This window comes from Oryza glaberrima, chromosome 7 (assembly GCF_000147395.1).
Source record: "Oryza glaberrima chromosome 7, OglaRS2, whole genome shotgun sequence".
NCBI classification, from domain to species: domain Eukaryota; kingdom Viridiplantae; phylum Streptophyta; class Magnoliopsida; order Poales; family Poaceae; genus Oryza; species Oryza glaberrima.
In genome coordinates, this window is record NC_068332.1 from 24,922,566 (window position 1) to 24,939,437 (window position 16,872).

General features: G+C 43.6%; 3 protein-coding genes and 1 pseudogene across 4 annotated transcripts; all 4 read left to right on the forward strand.

Annotated features, from left to right (window-relative positions):
• Positions 1-489: 489 nt before the first annotated feature.
• LOC127780335 (berberine bridge enzyme-like Cyn d 4) lies at positions 490-3,230 on the forward strand (annotated as a pseudogene).
• A 4,463-nt stretch (positions 3,231-7,693) lies between these two features.
• LOC127780656 (elongation factor 1-beta) lies at positions 7,694-10,086 on the forward strand. Its single transcript, XM_052307591.1, has 6 exons — positions 7,694-7,885; positions 8,283-8,399; positions 8,492-8,573; positions 9,238-9,349; positions 9,486-9,599; positions 9,691-10,086. The coding sequence occupies exons 1-6, from the start codon at positions 7,800-7,802 to the stop codon at positions 9,852-9,854; spliced, it is 675 nt and encodes a 224-aa protein (XP_052163551.1). The 5' UTR covers positions 7,694-7,799; the 3' UTR covers positions 9,855-10,086.
• Positions 10,087-11,165: 1,079 nt separating this feature from the next.
• On the forward strand, positions 11,166-14,136 carry LOC127778505 (pre-rRNA-processing protein ESF2). Of its 2 annotated transcripts, none has more exons than XM_052305124.1 (7): positions 11,166-11,527; positions 12,314-12,365; positions 12,635-12,720; positions 12,885-12,974; positions 13,067-13,197; positions 13,478-13,612; positions 13,689-14,136. In XM_052305124.1, exons 1-7 carry the CDS (start codon positions 11,272-11,274, stop codon positions 13,704-13,706), a joined length of 768 nt encoding a protein of 255 aa, XP_052161084.1. In that variant the 5' UTR covers positions 11,166-11,271; the 3' UTR covers positions 13,707-14,136. The 2 variants fall into 2 exon arrangements, with proteins under 2 accessions (XP_052161084.1, XP_052161085.1); XM_052305125.1 differs by having other exon boundaries at positions 12,635-12,702.
• A 761-nt stretch (positions 14,137-14,897) lies between these two features.
• On the forward strand, positions 14,898-16,857 carry LOC127780380 (putative pentatricopeptide repeat-containing protein At5g40405). Its single transcript, XM_052307281.1, has one exon. It carries the CDS (start codon positions 14,927-14,929, stop codon positions 16,559-16,561), a length of 1,635 nt encoding a protein of 544 aa, XP_052163241.1. The 5' UTR covers positions 14,898-14,926; the 3' UTR covers positions 16,562-16,857.
• Positions 16,858-16,872: the final 15 nt, after the last annotated feature.

Sequence of the window (16,872 nt, forward strand, 5' to 3'; positions counted from 1 at the left end):
TTTAAACGACCCTGAACCCCTAATCTTGCAAAACGGATCACTTTTAATCCTAACAAGCTAGTATTGCTTTTCGGTTTTGTTGACGTGGTGGCTGAGTCAGTGTAGGGCCCACGTGAACCCCACAAGCCAACCAACAATCTTCTTCCACCTCACTCCCCTCTACTCCCATCTCAACCCAAATCTCCAGGGCATTCGCTAATGGGTGGGGAGAAGGGTGTCGGTCGGTGGGGAAAAGCTCGACGGCGGAGGCCACCAGCTGACGTGGCTCCCAATGACCGGGAGCGCTCACGTCATGGACTTGCGCACATGCGGGGTGTGGCGCGGGTCCCAACTACAACTGCAATGTCGTCTTCACCGGCACGCGTGAGGGCTGGGGCTTCCACCTCATCACGCTGGCCAAGCTCCTATCCCGGGCTTCCGCCTCGTCACGATGGCCAAGCTCCTATCCCCCAAGCTCATAGTCGCCCCCATCGAGCGGCTCAAAAGCCGATGTGTTCAGGTGTCCCCGAGCTTCGCCTCTCCTCCGCAGAGGCGAACGCGCAGCTCCGCCGCATCGTCTTCAAGGTCAACTCCATCTACTCCACGTTGCGGTCGCATCGTCCTCGATGCATGCGCTCTTTTCCCCAACGCTTGCCACCGCCAAGCTTATTGTTCGCTGCCAGCCTTCTCCCCACCCATCGCCAGGTGCCGTCGTCGGGCTTCTACCTACCACCGCCACCCAACAACCACCACCCTTCTCCCTGCTGGTCACTGGCCACCACACACCTCTCCCGCGATTCAGCGTCTGGCGTCCTCTTCGCTTGCATGCACGGGCACTCATGCAGTCAGTGGTGCTCGCGAGTATGCTCAAGCGTCGCAACGTACTCCATCTCCCAACTCTTGGAGATCCTCTCGCCAATCCCGACGGTGTCGCTGACATGCGACCATGATGCGGACGTGGCGCAGATGCGCGGCGAGCTGACATGCAACGATGTAATGGTGTAACCCGAGGGGACGACGTGTCGGGAGCCCTTCCTACTTCGCGCTCTTTGCCGTGTCGGTCCATGACACAGCCGTCAGTCGCCACTCTTCTCCCCACCTGTTGCCGGCTGCCTTGGAGGTTTGGGTTGAGACGGGAAGAAAGGGGAGATAGGTGGGAGAAGATTATCGGCTGGCATGTCGGACCCACATGGGTCCCACGCTAACTCAGCCACCAAGTCACCAAAACCGGAGAGCAATACTGCCTTGGGACCTAATGTGACCCGGTTTTGCAAGATTATGAATATGTTATATCTGGTATTTTAGTTCAGGGACAATTTTGAAACTCGACGACAAGATAAGGGACCTCAAGTGAACCTTTTTCTTTCTTCTCTCTCATTTCTCTTTTTTTTTAAAAAAAAATAGCAAAGATACTCGTGCGTTGCGATAGGAAATCCAAATTACATATGTTATTTTTTTTTCATGTACGGTGGCAGAGAGTTAGATGATGGATATTTGGGGGCCTTTTTTCATGAACCTCAGTGGGTCTCAGGCACGTCGTGGATGGAACATATGATAGAGATGTGGGTTTCACGTAGAGATAATCAATAGTTGAAGGTGTCATTACTTATTAGTGTGGTATAAAGATTTTATTTTTTGCTGCAAGGGCACTTATCACTATAAAAAATGATTTTCGCCTTTGGCTAAAACCTGTTCTTGCAGGCTGCTAGGTCTAAATATTTTTTTTTCTATAACGGCGCTTATCACTATAAAAAATATTTTTTAGTATATTTCCATATGGGCAGCACAAACCACATGCGAAAATAGGGTTTTCACGCATGGGCACATATGGTAGCTATTTTTTAAGAAAATGAACTATTATATATGCAACTGGTGAATTCGTGAAACAAACATAATAAGGCAAAATTTGCCACAGGACACGCAAAAAACATGTAATTGGTTGAGAGACACTGTTAAAACGTGACACTGCTGATAGACACTACAAAAAATGTGTAATTTGCTATAGGACACCGGTCACATTATTTTATTATTTCTGGTTCAAAAGAGGTGAGATATTTTTCTAAATGCCCAGATTGCCCCTTCTCTTTCCTTCTTTAAACATTATTTTATTATTTCTAGTTCAAAAGAGGTGAGATATTTTTCTAAATGCCCAGATTGACCCTTCTCTTTCCTTCTTTAAACACCAGTGGGTCCCACATGTCATAGACATTGTATGTTTAATCTAATTTTTAATAGGTTTTTAAACACCTGGCCCCACGCGTCATGGACTAATTTGTACCTAATTAGTAGGGTGATTACTATTTGCTAATCATAAGTGGGGGCCCACATTGCTCTCCTATCTTTCTTCTTCCTCACACACGCGGCGGAGCGGAGGAACGGCGCGCGGGCAGCGCGACGCCCCGAGTGGGACGGTCGGTGTCGACGGGTTCCTCAGCGGCGGCAGCTTCGGCCTGATGCTGCGGAAGCACTGCCTCGCCTCCGACCTCATCGTCGATGCCACCATGGTGAACGCCGAGGGGGAGGCTCCTCGACAGGGCCGCCATGGGGGAGGACCTCTTCTAGGCCATCCGAGGCGGCGGCGGCGGGAACTTCTCCGCGTCGTAGTGCAGAACCAAAACGCACAGTTCGAGTCCCTGTACCTCGGTAGTCGGCACACGCCTTGGCCTCGTCGCCGCCATGGCCGACACCTTCCCGGAGCTCAGCGTGACAGCGAGCGACTGCATCGAGATGATGTGGATCCAGTCCATGCTCTACTTTGCGTTCTACGGCATGGGGAAGCCATTGGAGATGCTCCTGGACCGGGGCACCAGCAAGCCGGACAAGTACTTGAAGGCCAAGCCCGACTCCGTACGTCCAAGAACATGCCCAGCCAAGTCTGGGAGACCACCTGGAGCTGGCTCCTCAAGGACGGTGCCGGGCTGCTCATCCTCGACCTCTACGGCGGCGAGATGGTCAGCGTCGCGCCAGCGGTGACGCCGTTCCCGCACCAGCAGGCGCTCTACAACATCCAGTACTATGGGTTCTGGTCGAAGAGCGGGGCGGCGGCGGCGGAGAAGCACATGGGCTGGATGAGAGGGTTCTACGGTGAGATGGAGCCATACATGTCCAAGAACCCCAGGGGCGGCACAGCAGCCATCGCCGCCGTCACAGGATCTCTCGCCGTCTGCCGCTCCTGGCGCGAGGGAATATGGCTCCAGGGGCAATCTTGTCATTTTGAAATCACCTCTTTTGACCCGGAAATAATAAAATAATGCGACCGGTGTCTTACGGCCAATTACACGTTTTTTGTAGTGTCCATCAGCCGTGTCACATTTTCACGGTGTCTCTCAGCCAATTACACGTTTTTTGCCTGTCCTGTAGCAAATTTTGCCAAATAATTAATAGCTAACACTGGTTGAGTGAAAAAAATAATATGAAACGAAGGGAGTAAAGTATATTCTATGAACTGTTGGCGGTCACAAGATTTCTATACACTTGAAGACAGATTCGTGAGACCCACCAGCAAAAAATCTCTATCAGCTCAAAAGACAACTGACCGCCATGGGTTTTTGTGATAGGAGAGGCACATGTCACTGCTTGAGGCTACAGGCAGTGGGTGCGTGATGTTGTCGTGCTCGGATTGGAAACTAAATTTTTATATGTGATTGTTTCCATTTCATGTGGGCGGAAGAGTTTGACGTTTGCGGGGGACATGGAAACGGACCAACAATTCACATGTCGGATGAAAAATTGTGTGAGACACACTTTTGTACGACGCACGGCAAAAACACTATGAATGTTTTAAGTAGATAAGGATATACAACCATATACATCGGATTTTGCAAGAAAATTTGGTAGGATTGATATATAGATACATCATAACCTACCTCTCAGTATTTTTCATATTTTTTTACCACCGTATACATATATTTCAAAGCAGTAAGCATGATTTAAACATCGTGGTTTAAAATTTCAAACAATAGTCATGAAAAATTTTAAAAATATTTTAGAGCTTTGATAATGGTGTTATGTCTGGTCCTGCAAAATATCAGCTAATATCAGCTTTAGAATATGACTCGTATAAAAAGAGACGAAGAAGATAAATGCTCGAGCAAACCAATTTTAGTAGTTCAAAGGGTACAATGAGGCAAAACATAGGTTAGTGGGTTAAGGGTGTGCTTTTTACTCCATCTTCCTAACTTATACTCACTTCTTTTTATACGCACACTTTTCTGATCTGTGTATTTTATGTAAAAAAATATAAAGAAAAATTGCTTTAAAAAATCATATTAATTTGTTTTATGACCTAGTCTCAGTGATTTATTATGGCGTGCCCCCACCTAAATCTCTGAACAAATCAATTTGCTGCTAGGAAACTCAGACCGTTTATTTGTTCAGAGATCATAGTAGCACCTTGCAAGTTTCAGACATTAAACACATTTTTTTGTTTCAGTTTTGAGTTTAGATAAATATCTGTTAAACTTATATAGGTGGTGTTTAGCTGAAATCATTTGTGATCCAAGGTGAGAGTTATATTTGCCAGCAATACCAAAATATACATGATCCTAACTAATATATATGTACTGCATATACAAAATTAGGTGCAATATATGCTACTTACAAATAAGGATCTTGTATTGATCAGTTCAACGATCAAACTTCTATTTATCACCACTAATCAAAAGTAGAATTGTACTGCACTGATCTGAAAAAAATATCCGTCGCATGAACATAAGGAGGTCAATAGTGCAGATGATGTGTCAATAGTGTAGATGATGCCATCTAAGATTAGTGAGTCCTTTTTGTTCAGAAATGAGGAAGGAATCAATAAGGGAGTACTGCACTGAACAGAAACAAGATGAATTTCATGAACATAAACGGGAATATAATATTGACCAAATGTAAACCTCACTCTAATAACATAAACGGTTCCATTCATACAAAAGTTTTTATACTCACTGTTTGTATTCCGATTTAATATTGCAAGTTATCATTGTGTCAGTCAATAACAAGCATCCAAACTCATGTGCTAGAAGGCTGGCAATACATAAGCATTTTTCTGGAAAATCTGAGTATATAATAAGCAATGTCAGAATTTTTTTTCCAGACGGTAAATTTCATAAACATGCCCCCCTAAGGCCCTAAAAAAAACCAGAAACACGGTTATCCAAGTATATGAAATTCATATACAATATATGCCAAAATCAGAAAAACATAATCCAATTGTAGAAGTTATATCATGCAGATAGTGCAATTCAGTTTATATTTCATTTATAATGGCTATGATCAAAGGATAATTCATCAGCTGAATGAAATACATAACTGAATAAAATTGTCACAAGAGAAAGGTTTTCAATACTCATCTAAATGAAATGAAACCAAATCAGCGAGAGAGATTAAAAAAGAAAATACCTATGACATCCTAAATGCAGCAACCAAATTCAGTTTGAATGTTTTCATCAGTAACTTCACAACTCGAGTACTACCATAATGAGATGGTTTTAGTTTTTCAAAAAAAAAGGATTCCAAAAAAAAAAGGGCCGGTAGATCATGAGATATTTGACCATATTTATTCAATAGTTGCCGTCAATTCACATATATACAGTCTAAATCTATGATCTTAAGAAAATAATATTGGTTTTGAATTAGTCCGTGAATTAGTTTCGATATCTTTAGACAACCTTGATGACCTGGACCACTTTCAGAAATATATAAATGTATGAATGATCCAAATATATGTTGTAGCTAAAGGGCAGTGGCGGCCACCAGATCATGTAATGGCATGTTTACATGTAACACATAAAAATTTAAGATGTTCAATCCCAATTCAGTAATTGCTGTATGTGCAGCACAACAGTGCAATTAATTTTAGAAAAAAAAAAGTTACCCTAAAAGCCATGAACACATCTATTACCCATGTACTACATGATTTCTTGCCGTGTATGTGTACGGGCATTTCATCGAACAACATGAGGGTGTCCGGAGATAGAGCTCAAATACAATCAGAAATTATGAAGGCCGTGATGCACGATCAAGCATAAGCCAAAACAATGACATGACCTGTAATCAGGAGAAAAGGAACACAGGAACATGAAGATTTCCTTTCCCATCTGAGGGTAGAGGCCGGTGATGATGAAGATGGCTGCGGCGGCGCCGTTAGTCAGCACGGGCTGCACCTCGATCGAGCCGAGCCGAGGATCCCTCACACACCAACCCCGCGTTCCTCCTGCTCTCGGGCGGCACGAAGCCGGCGGCTAGATCTCGATGAAACGAATCAGCGATGGCGCTAAGGCGAGGCAGGGTGGCGCGGCACGACGGTCGGCGGGGGCTCGGTCACCGCGACGATGAACCTGAGGTGGGGCCGGGATCAGTGGCAATCGCGACGATGACGGCTGTGAGGGAATTCGGCGGTGGTGGTTTAAAGAGAGGGGGTGGAATCAGCAGGCGTGGAGGAAGATCGCGAGCAATGCGAAACGTGGAGCGGACTGTGGGCGTTTGACGCGTAAACAGATACTACGGGGGTGGGAGGTGGAGACGACCTTGCGTTGGATTTCGCAGATGCGATGTAGACCGTTGCGTGAGGAACGAAAGAACGAGTGACCAATAAAATCATTTGTTGGGTAGATTACTTTTTCTTCGTATTCTTTTTTTTTTACTTTTTTTTTTCTTATTTTTACTTCTATTAGAAAAAATGCACGTGCGTTGCATCGGGATAAAAACATTTTTATGATACAACCGTTATTAGAAACTGAGCAATGAAGAAACATTAGGATCATTATTCATTATAATTGAAAAAATTAATGAAAATTATTCCTTGGTTTTGGGCCTACAGCCCATTATTTCCTTCCTTTTCTATCCTAACCCAGTCCGCTACCTCTCTCGCCCGCCTCTTTTCTATCCAGCCCACAAGTGGAACTATAGGCTCCTCCCTATTAAATTCGGTCGAATCTTTTTTTTTATCTCTCAAAATTGGTTAAGAACTTATACACTCAATATCCTCTTTTCGTTTTCCCAAAACCAAAATGAATTCACAAAGTTGGGATAAAAAGGTCGGCCAACCATAATTAGTGACTGATAAATCTAGATATTTAAAACCGAATCGAAAAGAGAAGTCATGAGAAAAATGATGAGAGAGGAGTGGAGAATCGATTTTTGCAATCAGTTGAAGGAGAAAACGCATGGGGAGACAGATCGAAGTGGCGGCGGCGTAAGGGTTTGGTCCAGCGACGGAAGCATGCAACAGATCGGATGAGATAAAAAACCGGGTGAAAAAAAGCGAAAAAGAAACCTAGAAAAAACCGAATAGGGAAAAAACAAACAACGAAGAAAAAGAAACCGGATAAAAACAGCAAAAAAAACACGACAAAACGAATCGAAAAAAAAGGAGACACGAAAAAAAACGAATAGTAGGCGACGATGCGTTATGGTCATGAGAACAAAAAAAAAAGGGAACATATGCTTAGGCTGAAAAAAAACAACGACGGAAGCGATTGGGATTCTAATTGACCGACCAAATAATCTGGCAAAAACATTAAACTTTTATAATAGGTAAAGAAAAGGTAATTCAAGTGATGATGAAAAGCTCAGAATCCGGGCCGTACACTGCCTCGAGATCCGATCCGACGGCCAGGAGGCTCCCACCGTTGCCCCCGGGAATATCCCCACCGTAGATGCCTCATCCCACGGGTAGAAGGCTAGATGCCGCGGGAGCCGGGGTATAAATAGGCCACTCGTCCTTCTCCTCTCGGTCTCTAGGGTTTGGGATTTTAGCCGCCGCCGCCGCCGCCGCTCACCCGCGCCTTCGACGAGCTCCAGCCCGTAGACCTCGCCGGATCTCCCCGATGGCCGTGACCTTCACCGACCTCCACACCGCCGACGGGCTCAAAGCCCTCGAGCAGCACCTCTCCGGCAAGACCTACGTCTCCGGGTGAGCCCCCAATTTCACACCCTTCGCGCTTGCAATTTGGTGATTAGATCTGTTGACGACGACGACGACGACGATGCGCTTGTTGTGTTGACGCGTGCTGATTTGCGTGGGCATATTAAATTGGATGATGTTGTGTGTTTTTGCCATGATGATATCGTACGGGGGTAGGATTAGATCTTGCTGCGTCCATTTCAATTTAGTAAATATGGTGATTCGCGATGCGGGCGTGCTCACTTGGTAGTGTTTGTTCTTGTGATCTAGTATTTGTTGTGGTGATTGTGCAGCAATTGGTAGTATTTGTTGTGGTGATTGTGCAGCAATTGGTGTGGTGGTATCTGTTCTGGCAATCTGCGATGAGGCTGTGCTCACTTTTTACTTATCTGTGATGATTGAACAGAAACGCGATCAGCAAGGACGACATCAAGGTGTTCGCCGCCGTGCCATCAAAGCCTGGAGCTGAGTTCCCGAACGCTGCTCGCTGGTATGATACCGTCGCTGCGGCCCTCGCTTCAAGGTAAGCCATTAGTGCTGCTGTTAATCTAGTGTGATCAGTCATGACTCACGAGACTTGGGTGGATTGTTGTATAATGCGTTCACTGGTTGCAGGTTCCCTGGCAAGGCAGTTGGAGTGAATCTGCCTGGAGGAGGTGCGGCATCGTCTGCTGCAGCGGCTGCGCCAGCTGCTAAGGTTTGCTCCTCGCTACGCCTGTCATATTTCATTCAGTCCATTGGTTGATTGAGCAATTTGAGGATATGTTGCTTGGGAAACTTGGACTGTAACGGATGGTAAGCCCCTACCTTTACATGTTAGGGAAACCACCTCGTTAGATTGGAATAGTATGGCCATTTATTTTGTAAATCTGAGTTGTTAGTCATGGTCATGGATGTTTCCTATTATGTCTGCTTCTTTTGTAAACAGACTTGTGAGTCATGATAGGATGAAGGTTTTAGTTTGGTGGATGTTTGCCATATGCTTTGATGAAACCTTGCAAACTTATACTCCCTCCGTCCCAAATTATAGGGCACCCCCTTTTTAAGGAAAATTGAACTTGTTAGCTTTTGACTAATAATCATACTAACTATATCTATACTAAGTATTATGCATGTTATATCACTAGATTCATATTTTGAAGTACTTTCATGTGATGTTAATTTCATATTTGTTGGGATCATAGAATGGAATAAAGTACTGGTCAAATTATGTTATTGAAGACCGTATAAGAAAAATTTAGGTCTTATAATTTGGGACAGAGGGAGTATAACATTTTTTTTACTGTAAGCATTGTTTGAATTGCTTGGTGTTTCCCTTTTGCTGACTTAGCTTTGTATAATCCATTTTTGGCCCTCTACAGGATGCTGATGAAGATGATGATGACCTGGATCTTTTTGGTGATGAGACCGAGGAAGACAAGAAAGCAGCAGATGAGCGTGCAGCTTCCAAGGCCTCTTCAAAGAAGAAAGAAAGTAAGAATAAGTTCAGCATTAAAATTGTTACCCTACATAGTGAACAAGAATTACTTGTTATATGGCCATGTTGTGTTCAATTGTTTTTACCCATTGCTAGTTTATATATCTTTTGTCTAACAACAAAGCTTTATAGGCGGAAAATCATCTGTCCTGTTGGATGTCAAACCATGGGACGACGAGACTGATATGAAGAAGTTGGAGGAGGCTGTCCGCAGTGTGCAGATGGAGGGTCTCACCTGGGGAGCATGTGAGGAACTATTTCCTTCTTAGCTAGAAGTGTCTTTGCTGATTGTCCATTTCTAATCACGCAACTAACACACATCGTTTTTAAATTGCAGCAAAGCTTGTGCCTGTGGGTTACGGGATCAAGAAGTTGCAGATCATGTTGACCATTGTTGATGACTTGGTGTCTGTGGATAGCCTTATCGAAGAACATCTGACTGAAGAGCCGATCAACGAATTTGTCCAGAGCTGCGACATCGTTGCGTTCAACAAGATTTAAAATATCAAAAGGGGATGTTGCTACTTATCCAAAAACTGGGACTGGGACTGGTTGTTCTGGAAGCATTTTTCATCCCATCTTATTATCCTTCACAGAAATGCTAGTTTGAGTTTATTTTTGAGTGATGCCTGTCATTAGTGCCTCTTATCTTGAAGTAGTTGAACTGCAGAGCGGCTTGTAATGGCGAAACATATGCTATGTCAAAGTACATCCGTCCATTTTTACTGTGCAAGTTTTGATGAGTATGCGTTTCGTTGAGTAACTTTTGATGAGTATCCGTCCATCCGTCCAAGCTTGGAATGCGTTTCGTTGTGTAACGTTGTTTGTGTAGGTTTAGTTGCTCGATGATGTGTGGTCAAGGTTTTCACTTCTCTGTTGAGTGATTTGTTCGCTAATTTGTTTTAGTCATCGTTCTGGTTAAGATTTGATCAAATGGATGATTCTTTTGTTGGAATTGAGGTGGATTACATATATGTAGCGCGTTCCCAGGAAAAGCTGAAGTTGAATCACTGGACCTGGAAAACCTGGATTAAAATAAGGCCAATATATTTATATATAGGTGTAGCTATATATATGGCGCCATATTTTTCATTAAAAAATAGTCGGCATGTATTTATATTGTAAGTCTCTAAATTACATATGTAATTTTACATATGTAAATTCGAAAATTACATACCAATTACATATGGGAGTGGGGTGTAAATGAGGTGTAACTACTGTGTAAGTTAAATTCGAAAATTACATACCAATTACATATGGGAGTGGGGTGTAAATGAGGTGTAACTACTGTGTAAGTGGCTGAAAAAAAATCGACTGTAGCATATGGCGCCATATTTTTAACAACTCCGTTTATATGTTTACCATTTATTCAGCAGTATTTTCTAGAATACCAGAACATGGAGTGGCTGAGAGCGAGGGCCATCATCGGCCAAACGGCAATGGGAAAAAATAATATTCTGTATAAACATTCTCGATTTTGCTCTCTAACTCTCGATTTTTATTGTTAATATATTTTTTTCTGGCGAGGAATTTATCATGATTATTGCTCATCTCAACAACAATTCTGAAAAAAAAATTATTGCCAATCTAATAATTTTTCTTCACGGTAGTGGAAAGAAATTCTTATAAAGGCCATACATGGGCCATTCCTTCGCACTGCGAGTCCGGTGAAAAGCCCAAATAGTTACGTGGGCCTAAAATTGTTAAAGCTAACCGGTGAAAGGCCCAAATACTTACGTGGGCCGTGTGAGTGAAATGGGCCTCGTAGCAAAGCTCTCTTACCGGCAGAGCACCAAACGTCCAAACCCTCCGTCGTCATTACACGCGGACTCGTCCTCCGCCGCCGCCGCCGCGCAGACACCTCCTGCCCCGCCGCCGCCGGCGATCTACACCGGGGGCGCGCTTGGAGATTTTTTCTATGGCGGGGAGCAGCGAGAGCGACTACTACTCGGAGGAGGAGGAGGAGCTGGGATGGGAGGAGGACGGTCTCGGCAGCGAAGGCGAGGAGGAGGACGCGGAGGCGGCGAGGGAGCGGGCGCTGAAGCGGCTGGACGGCCTCGGGAAGCGCGGGGTGTGCTACCTCAGCCGCGTCCCTCCCAACATGAACCCGTCCCACGTCCGCCAGATGCTCTCCAAGTACGGCGAGGTGCAGAGGATTTACCTTGTGCCTGAAGGTGATTCGCATCCTGTCTTATGCAGATTCCCCATATTGATTTAGTTTATGCCTCCAGATTTGAAGCTGTACTCTCACATTGATATAGTCTATGCATCTAGTATTGATCCTGTGCTCTGTTTAATTTCTGATATAGAAGTAGTTTCTTTCCAAGTTCAGAGCTCATTCGAGGAACACAGTATGCTGGAAGCTGCTTTTTTTTTTTTTTGCGGGGTAGGAAGCTGCAATTGTTATCGAATGGAATATATCCAGAGCGATTCAATGTTTGCTCGAACAATAAATATGAACGAGATTAGTGAATGTTGGCTGATGAAGTAAGAATCACTGTTGACGCTTGCCATTCTACCACTGAGATTTTGACAAGAGTTTACTGTGGCAACATATGCCTCTATGAAACAAGGGCTGTTCTGATTATGCCTATTGATGTGCTTAATGCTCTGTATCATCACTGCGTAGATTGTTAGATGAAAAACTATGAGCGGAATGCTATTCATGGTGCATTGTTGAAAATCACTCTTCTAGATAAGGGGAATGGTCGGCTTTGTTCTGCATTCCAAGTGATCTACAATCTTACATTGTTGCTACGTCAATATACCATGTAGAGACATTCAGTAACTCATTTTTCCTCTTGTGGTTATGTAACTAGTTTTGAAAACAAGTGCTATTTTAGTTGGGACTGATCTTTATGTTTATCAAATAACATAGTATTATCTCTCAATTATCTGTATGATAATAAGTAAAAAAAGTGGCCTGGTTTCTTACACACTATTTCATGTCTATCTTCCAGGCCAAGGTCATCGCAAGCACACTAATGTTCGAGCGAAGGCGTACACTGAAGGGTATGTTTAGGGAAAAAAAGATTATGCTGATTTGGAGAAGAGCCTCTGTGCTTAGCATATCAAAGAATTATGCTGAATATCAAAACATATGGCATGCACCAATTATCAAAGTTTACTATCTTTGGTTTATTCATTTCTCTTGATATTCATTTTTATTTAGAGCAGTTATGTATAAATGTATGGTACAAAATATGTTCTGTTTCATAAATTATTTTCTAATGCCTGTTTACAAGCTATATGACCTCATTCTGCCACTGTAATTTTTCTAGGTGGATTGAATTTTCCAAGAAAAGTGTTGCCAAGAGGGTGGCTAATCTACTTAACGGTGAACAAATAGGTGTGTTCCAATTCCGTGGTACATGCACTTTAATCCCTCTATGTTACCATTGGTTATAGTAACTTAGGGGTGATTTCATATAAGAAACAAACAGTTGTATGTGTGATTGTGTGCCATATATTTCACTTTGCTTCTGTGGCTATTGTTTAAATTAACCTGGGGTGACTGGTGTATCTTGTTAGGTGGGAAGAAGAGGTCTCCATTTTATTATGACATTTGGAACATAAAATATCTCAAGAAATTCAAATGGGATGATCTTGTTGGTGAAATAGGTACGTGGAAAATCAAAATTGAAAGGTTGATGCAATTTCTTCTTAATGATGGGGCATATTCTAAGTTGTCTAATCCTTTGAATATAATGTAGCTGAGAAGACTCATATCAGGGAGCAGAAACTAAACTTGGAGATAGCAGCTGCAAAGAAACAACGTGACCACTACTTGTCCAATGTCGAGAAGTCCCGTACGCTGAAACATATTCAGGAGCGTAGGAAAAAGGTTTGTACTATGAGTATGCCATTCTTTGCATTGATGTTTATCTGGTAGCACAATTCCGTATTCTCGTACTCTTGGTCATGTAATCCTTATGAAGGGATTTTCTCTTGTGTTCCATATTTTCTCAATTCATAAAGTAACAATTATCAGTTGATACGGACCAAGCTTTGTTGTTCGTAATAATACAAATTGTACCGAGCATTAAGAATTTTTTGTATTTTGTTTTATGCTTTAAAACTTTAGTATGGGAGTTTTTATGAACTTGTTGAGATCCTGAAAACAGAAACAGAAGACGGAAGGAGCTGAATTCAATGAAGTCCGAGAAGAAAAAATCGCTCGCCCAATTCCGCAAAAGAAACCTGTTGAGGAGACAGACGCCAAAACTAAACCAAAGCTTCCGAAAGACATTTTAGCCGGAGTAAGTTTGCAGCCTTAATCAGATTTGGTCTGCAAGTATATCCACCAGTGCTTTGACTTGATTCATCGGATTGCAGGTATTTGGTGGTCCATAGTGAGTTCATTCATGAATGCTTCCCACCCCTTACCTTGGACTGGAGTATAGCAAACTGAATGGAGTTGCACTGAGATAATCGTCTTCTTCATCCGTTCATCGTCTGCTTTATTTTTGTAGATTAGGTCATGGTCTTTAGTAACTTGGTTCCTACTTCCTACCTTGAGTATCTTTTCGTATTTATGCTGTGTTAGGGAAGGTTTTGGGACCTGACGATGAATGTATGATTGGGGTATTGTCAGTGTCATATTATGCACCCCTGTTTTCTCAGCGATCATGGCTGCAATACTGAAACAGAGTTACAGAAGTACACTGCTCTAGCTTGAAGCAACACACTAATGTACCTTGAAGGCTGGTATTAGTTGATCTTGGTTTTGTGCAATTGATGCCATATGTTTCTAACTTCCTATGATCCAAAAAGTTTTTCATCATGTTGAAGTAGGGTGGTTACTGTAAATGTTTCGGTAAAAAGTACTACTCCCTCTGTTTTTTTTAATAATAAATGACGCCGATGACATTTAAACAATCATTCGTCTGATTAAAAAAATACAAATGTATAAAATATAAATCATACTTAAAATACTTTTGAGTGATAAAAAAACTCACAACAAAATAAATTATAATCACATATATTTTTTTAATAAAACAAATGATCAAATGTGTAACAAAAAAAAGTCAACGGCGTCATCTATTAAAAAAAAACGGAAGTTATACTTCCGTTGACACCGTTGACAGAGGTTGTACCTTACCATATTGGTCAGTAGCTTATAAGAAAAATTATAAATACACCGGTAATCCCTTAACTTGCTACATAATTTTTTTGCGAGGATATGATATCTTACATAGGATCTACATTTTCGAATTTTAAATATAGCAAAATAGCACTACGCAACAAGTTTAAGAATCAACCATACACCCTCCGGTCATTTTTAATTTCCAGAAAGATTTTGACTAATAATTAATTCACATACAACTACATTTAGGGTATGAAACTTATCCCATTGGATTCATACTTCAAATTACCTCCACATAGTACTAATTATTTTTTTATAGCTACTAGAAATATTCTTTATAAGAATTCATTGGTCAAAGTTTAGTCATAAATACTTTCTGAAGTTAAAGTTTGCATTATAAAAATAAACAGAGGGAAGTATTATTTTTGCTCCATTAAAAGTAAAAGAGAAATAAAAAGGGCACTGCTGCTTCCCCACGCTCTTCTGTATGAGGCCATCTCGTCTGAACCAGCACTCCTTCCTCTTCCTCCTCCGAGAGGCTTCCGCCTCCGCCGCCGCGCGCCGCCGCCTCCCTCCCCTCCACGCGCTCCTCGTCAAGCTCGGCCTCCAGCCCTACGCGCGCGTGCACAATGCCCTCATCCAGGCGTACGCCGCCTCGGGCCTCGTCGACGACGCCCGCAGGGTGTTCGACGGAATGTCCCACCGGGACACCGTCTCGTTCAACTCCATGATCCACGCCCACGCCATGTCCGGCGACGTCGTCTCCGCGCGCCGGCTGTTCGAGCGTGTCCCGTCGCCGACACCCGTCACGTGGACGTCGATGGTCGCGGGGCTCTGCCGCGCCGGGGACGTCGCCGCGGCGAGGCGCCTGTTCGAGGAGATGCCGGTGAGGGACCTGGTTTCCTGGAACGCCATGATGTCCGGGCTCGCCGGGAACAGGCGGCCCGTGGAGGCGCTGTGCCTCTTCCGCCGGATGATGGCGGAGGGCTTCGCGCCGAACCGCGGGACGGTCCTCAGCGCGCTGGCGGCGTGCACGGGCGCCGGCGCGCTGGAGACGGGGAAGTGGATCCACGCCTTCGTCGAGAGGAAGAGGCTCTTCCGGTGGTGGGATGAGTTCCTCGGCACTGCGCTGCTCGACATGTATGCCAAGTGCGGCGCCGTGGAGCTTGCTCTGGATGTGTTCACCAAGTTGAGATCGAGGAACACTTGCACATGGAACGCCATGATCAATGGCTTGGCCATGAATGGCTACTCAGCAAAAGCATTGGACATGTTTCGCAAGATGGAGCTTGACAGAACAGTGGTGCCGGATGAAGTGACCTTTGTAGGAGTCCTACTAGCTTGCAGCCATGGTGGATTTGTGGATGTAGGGAGGGAGCATTTCCACATGATTGAGAAGAAGTATGGCATAAGGTTAATCCTTGAGCATTATGCATGCATGGTTGATCTCCTTGCTCGCTCCGGTCATCTGCAGGAAGCCCACAAAATCATTGCAGGAATGCCGATGAAACCCGATGCTGTCGTTTGGAGGGCATTGCTCGGTGGATGCCGTCTCCACAAGGATGTCAAGATGGCTGAAACTGCAATATCTGAGATGGAAGCAACTTGTAGTGGTGATCATGTCCTCCTGTCAAATCTCTATGCTGCAGTTGGGAGATGGAGTGGTGTTGAAGATGTCCGGAGGACCATGAGAAGCAAGGGGATTGAGAAGATTCCTGGCTGCAGCTCAATTGAGATAAATGACTCCATCCATGAGTTCGTCTCAGGTGACAAGTCACACCCATCATATAATGACATTCATGCAAAGCTGGCTGAGATTAGCGCAAGGATGCAACAACAAGGTTATGTCACAGAGACTGCAGAGGTGTTTTATGATGTTGAGGAGGAAGAGAAAGAACAGGCACTTGGTCATCACAGCGAGAAGCTTGCAATTGCATTTGGGCTCATTGGAGGCCCTCCAAATGTAGCAATCAGAATCGTAAAGAATCTTCGCTTTTGTGCAGATTGCCACAAGTTTGCCAAGTTAGTGTCCCAGATCTATCATTGGGAGATTGTGGTTCGGGATAGAGCCAGATTCCATCATTTTACAGAGGGAGCCTGCTCTTGCAATGATTTTTGGTAGTAGAGAAATCTGGAATAGTGGCATAAAGTATGCTTTCTTGTCACACTTGACACTTCGTTTGCTTACTATGTTAATTTCTTTTCCTTTTTACTGCATGAAGGTCTTTTTTTTAACCTTTTTAGTAGGACACAATCTTGCTGAACCATCTGAGTCAATGTGCATCTGTTGAGATAAGTTTATGACTCATGATGATAGACCCAATTAACTTAAAAAACTAGTCTAATGTTTAATATTTTCTTTTTTTTTTAGGTTGCTGTGAAACTATGGAAGTATATATTTCCAGTTTGCATTCAATAGTAAAAGAAAACTCA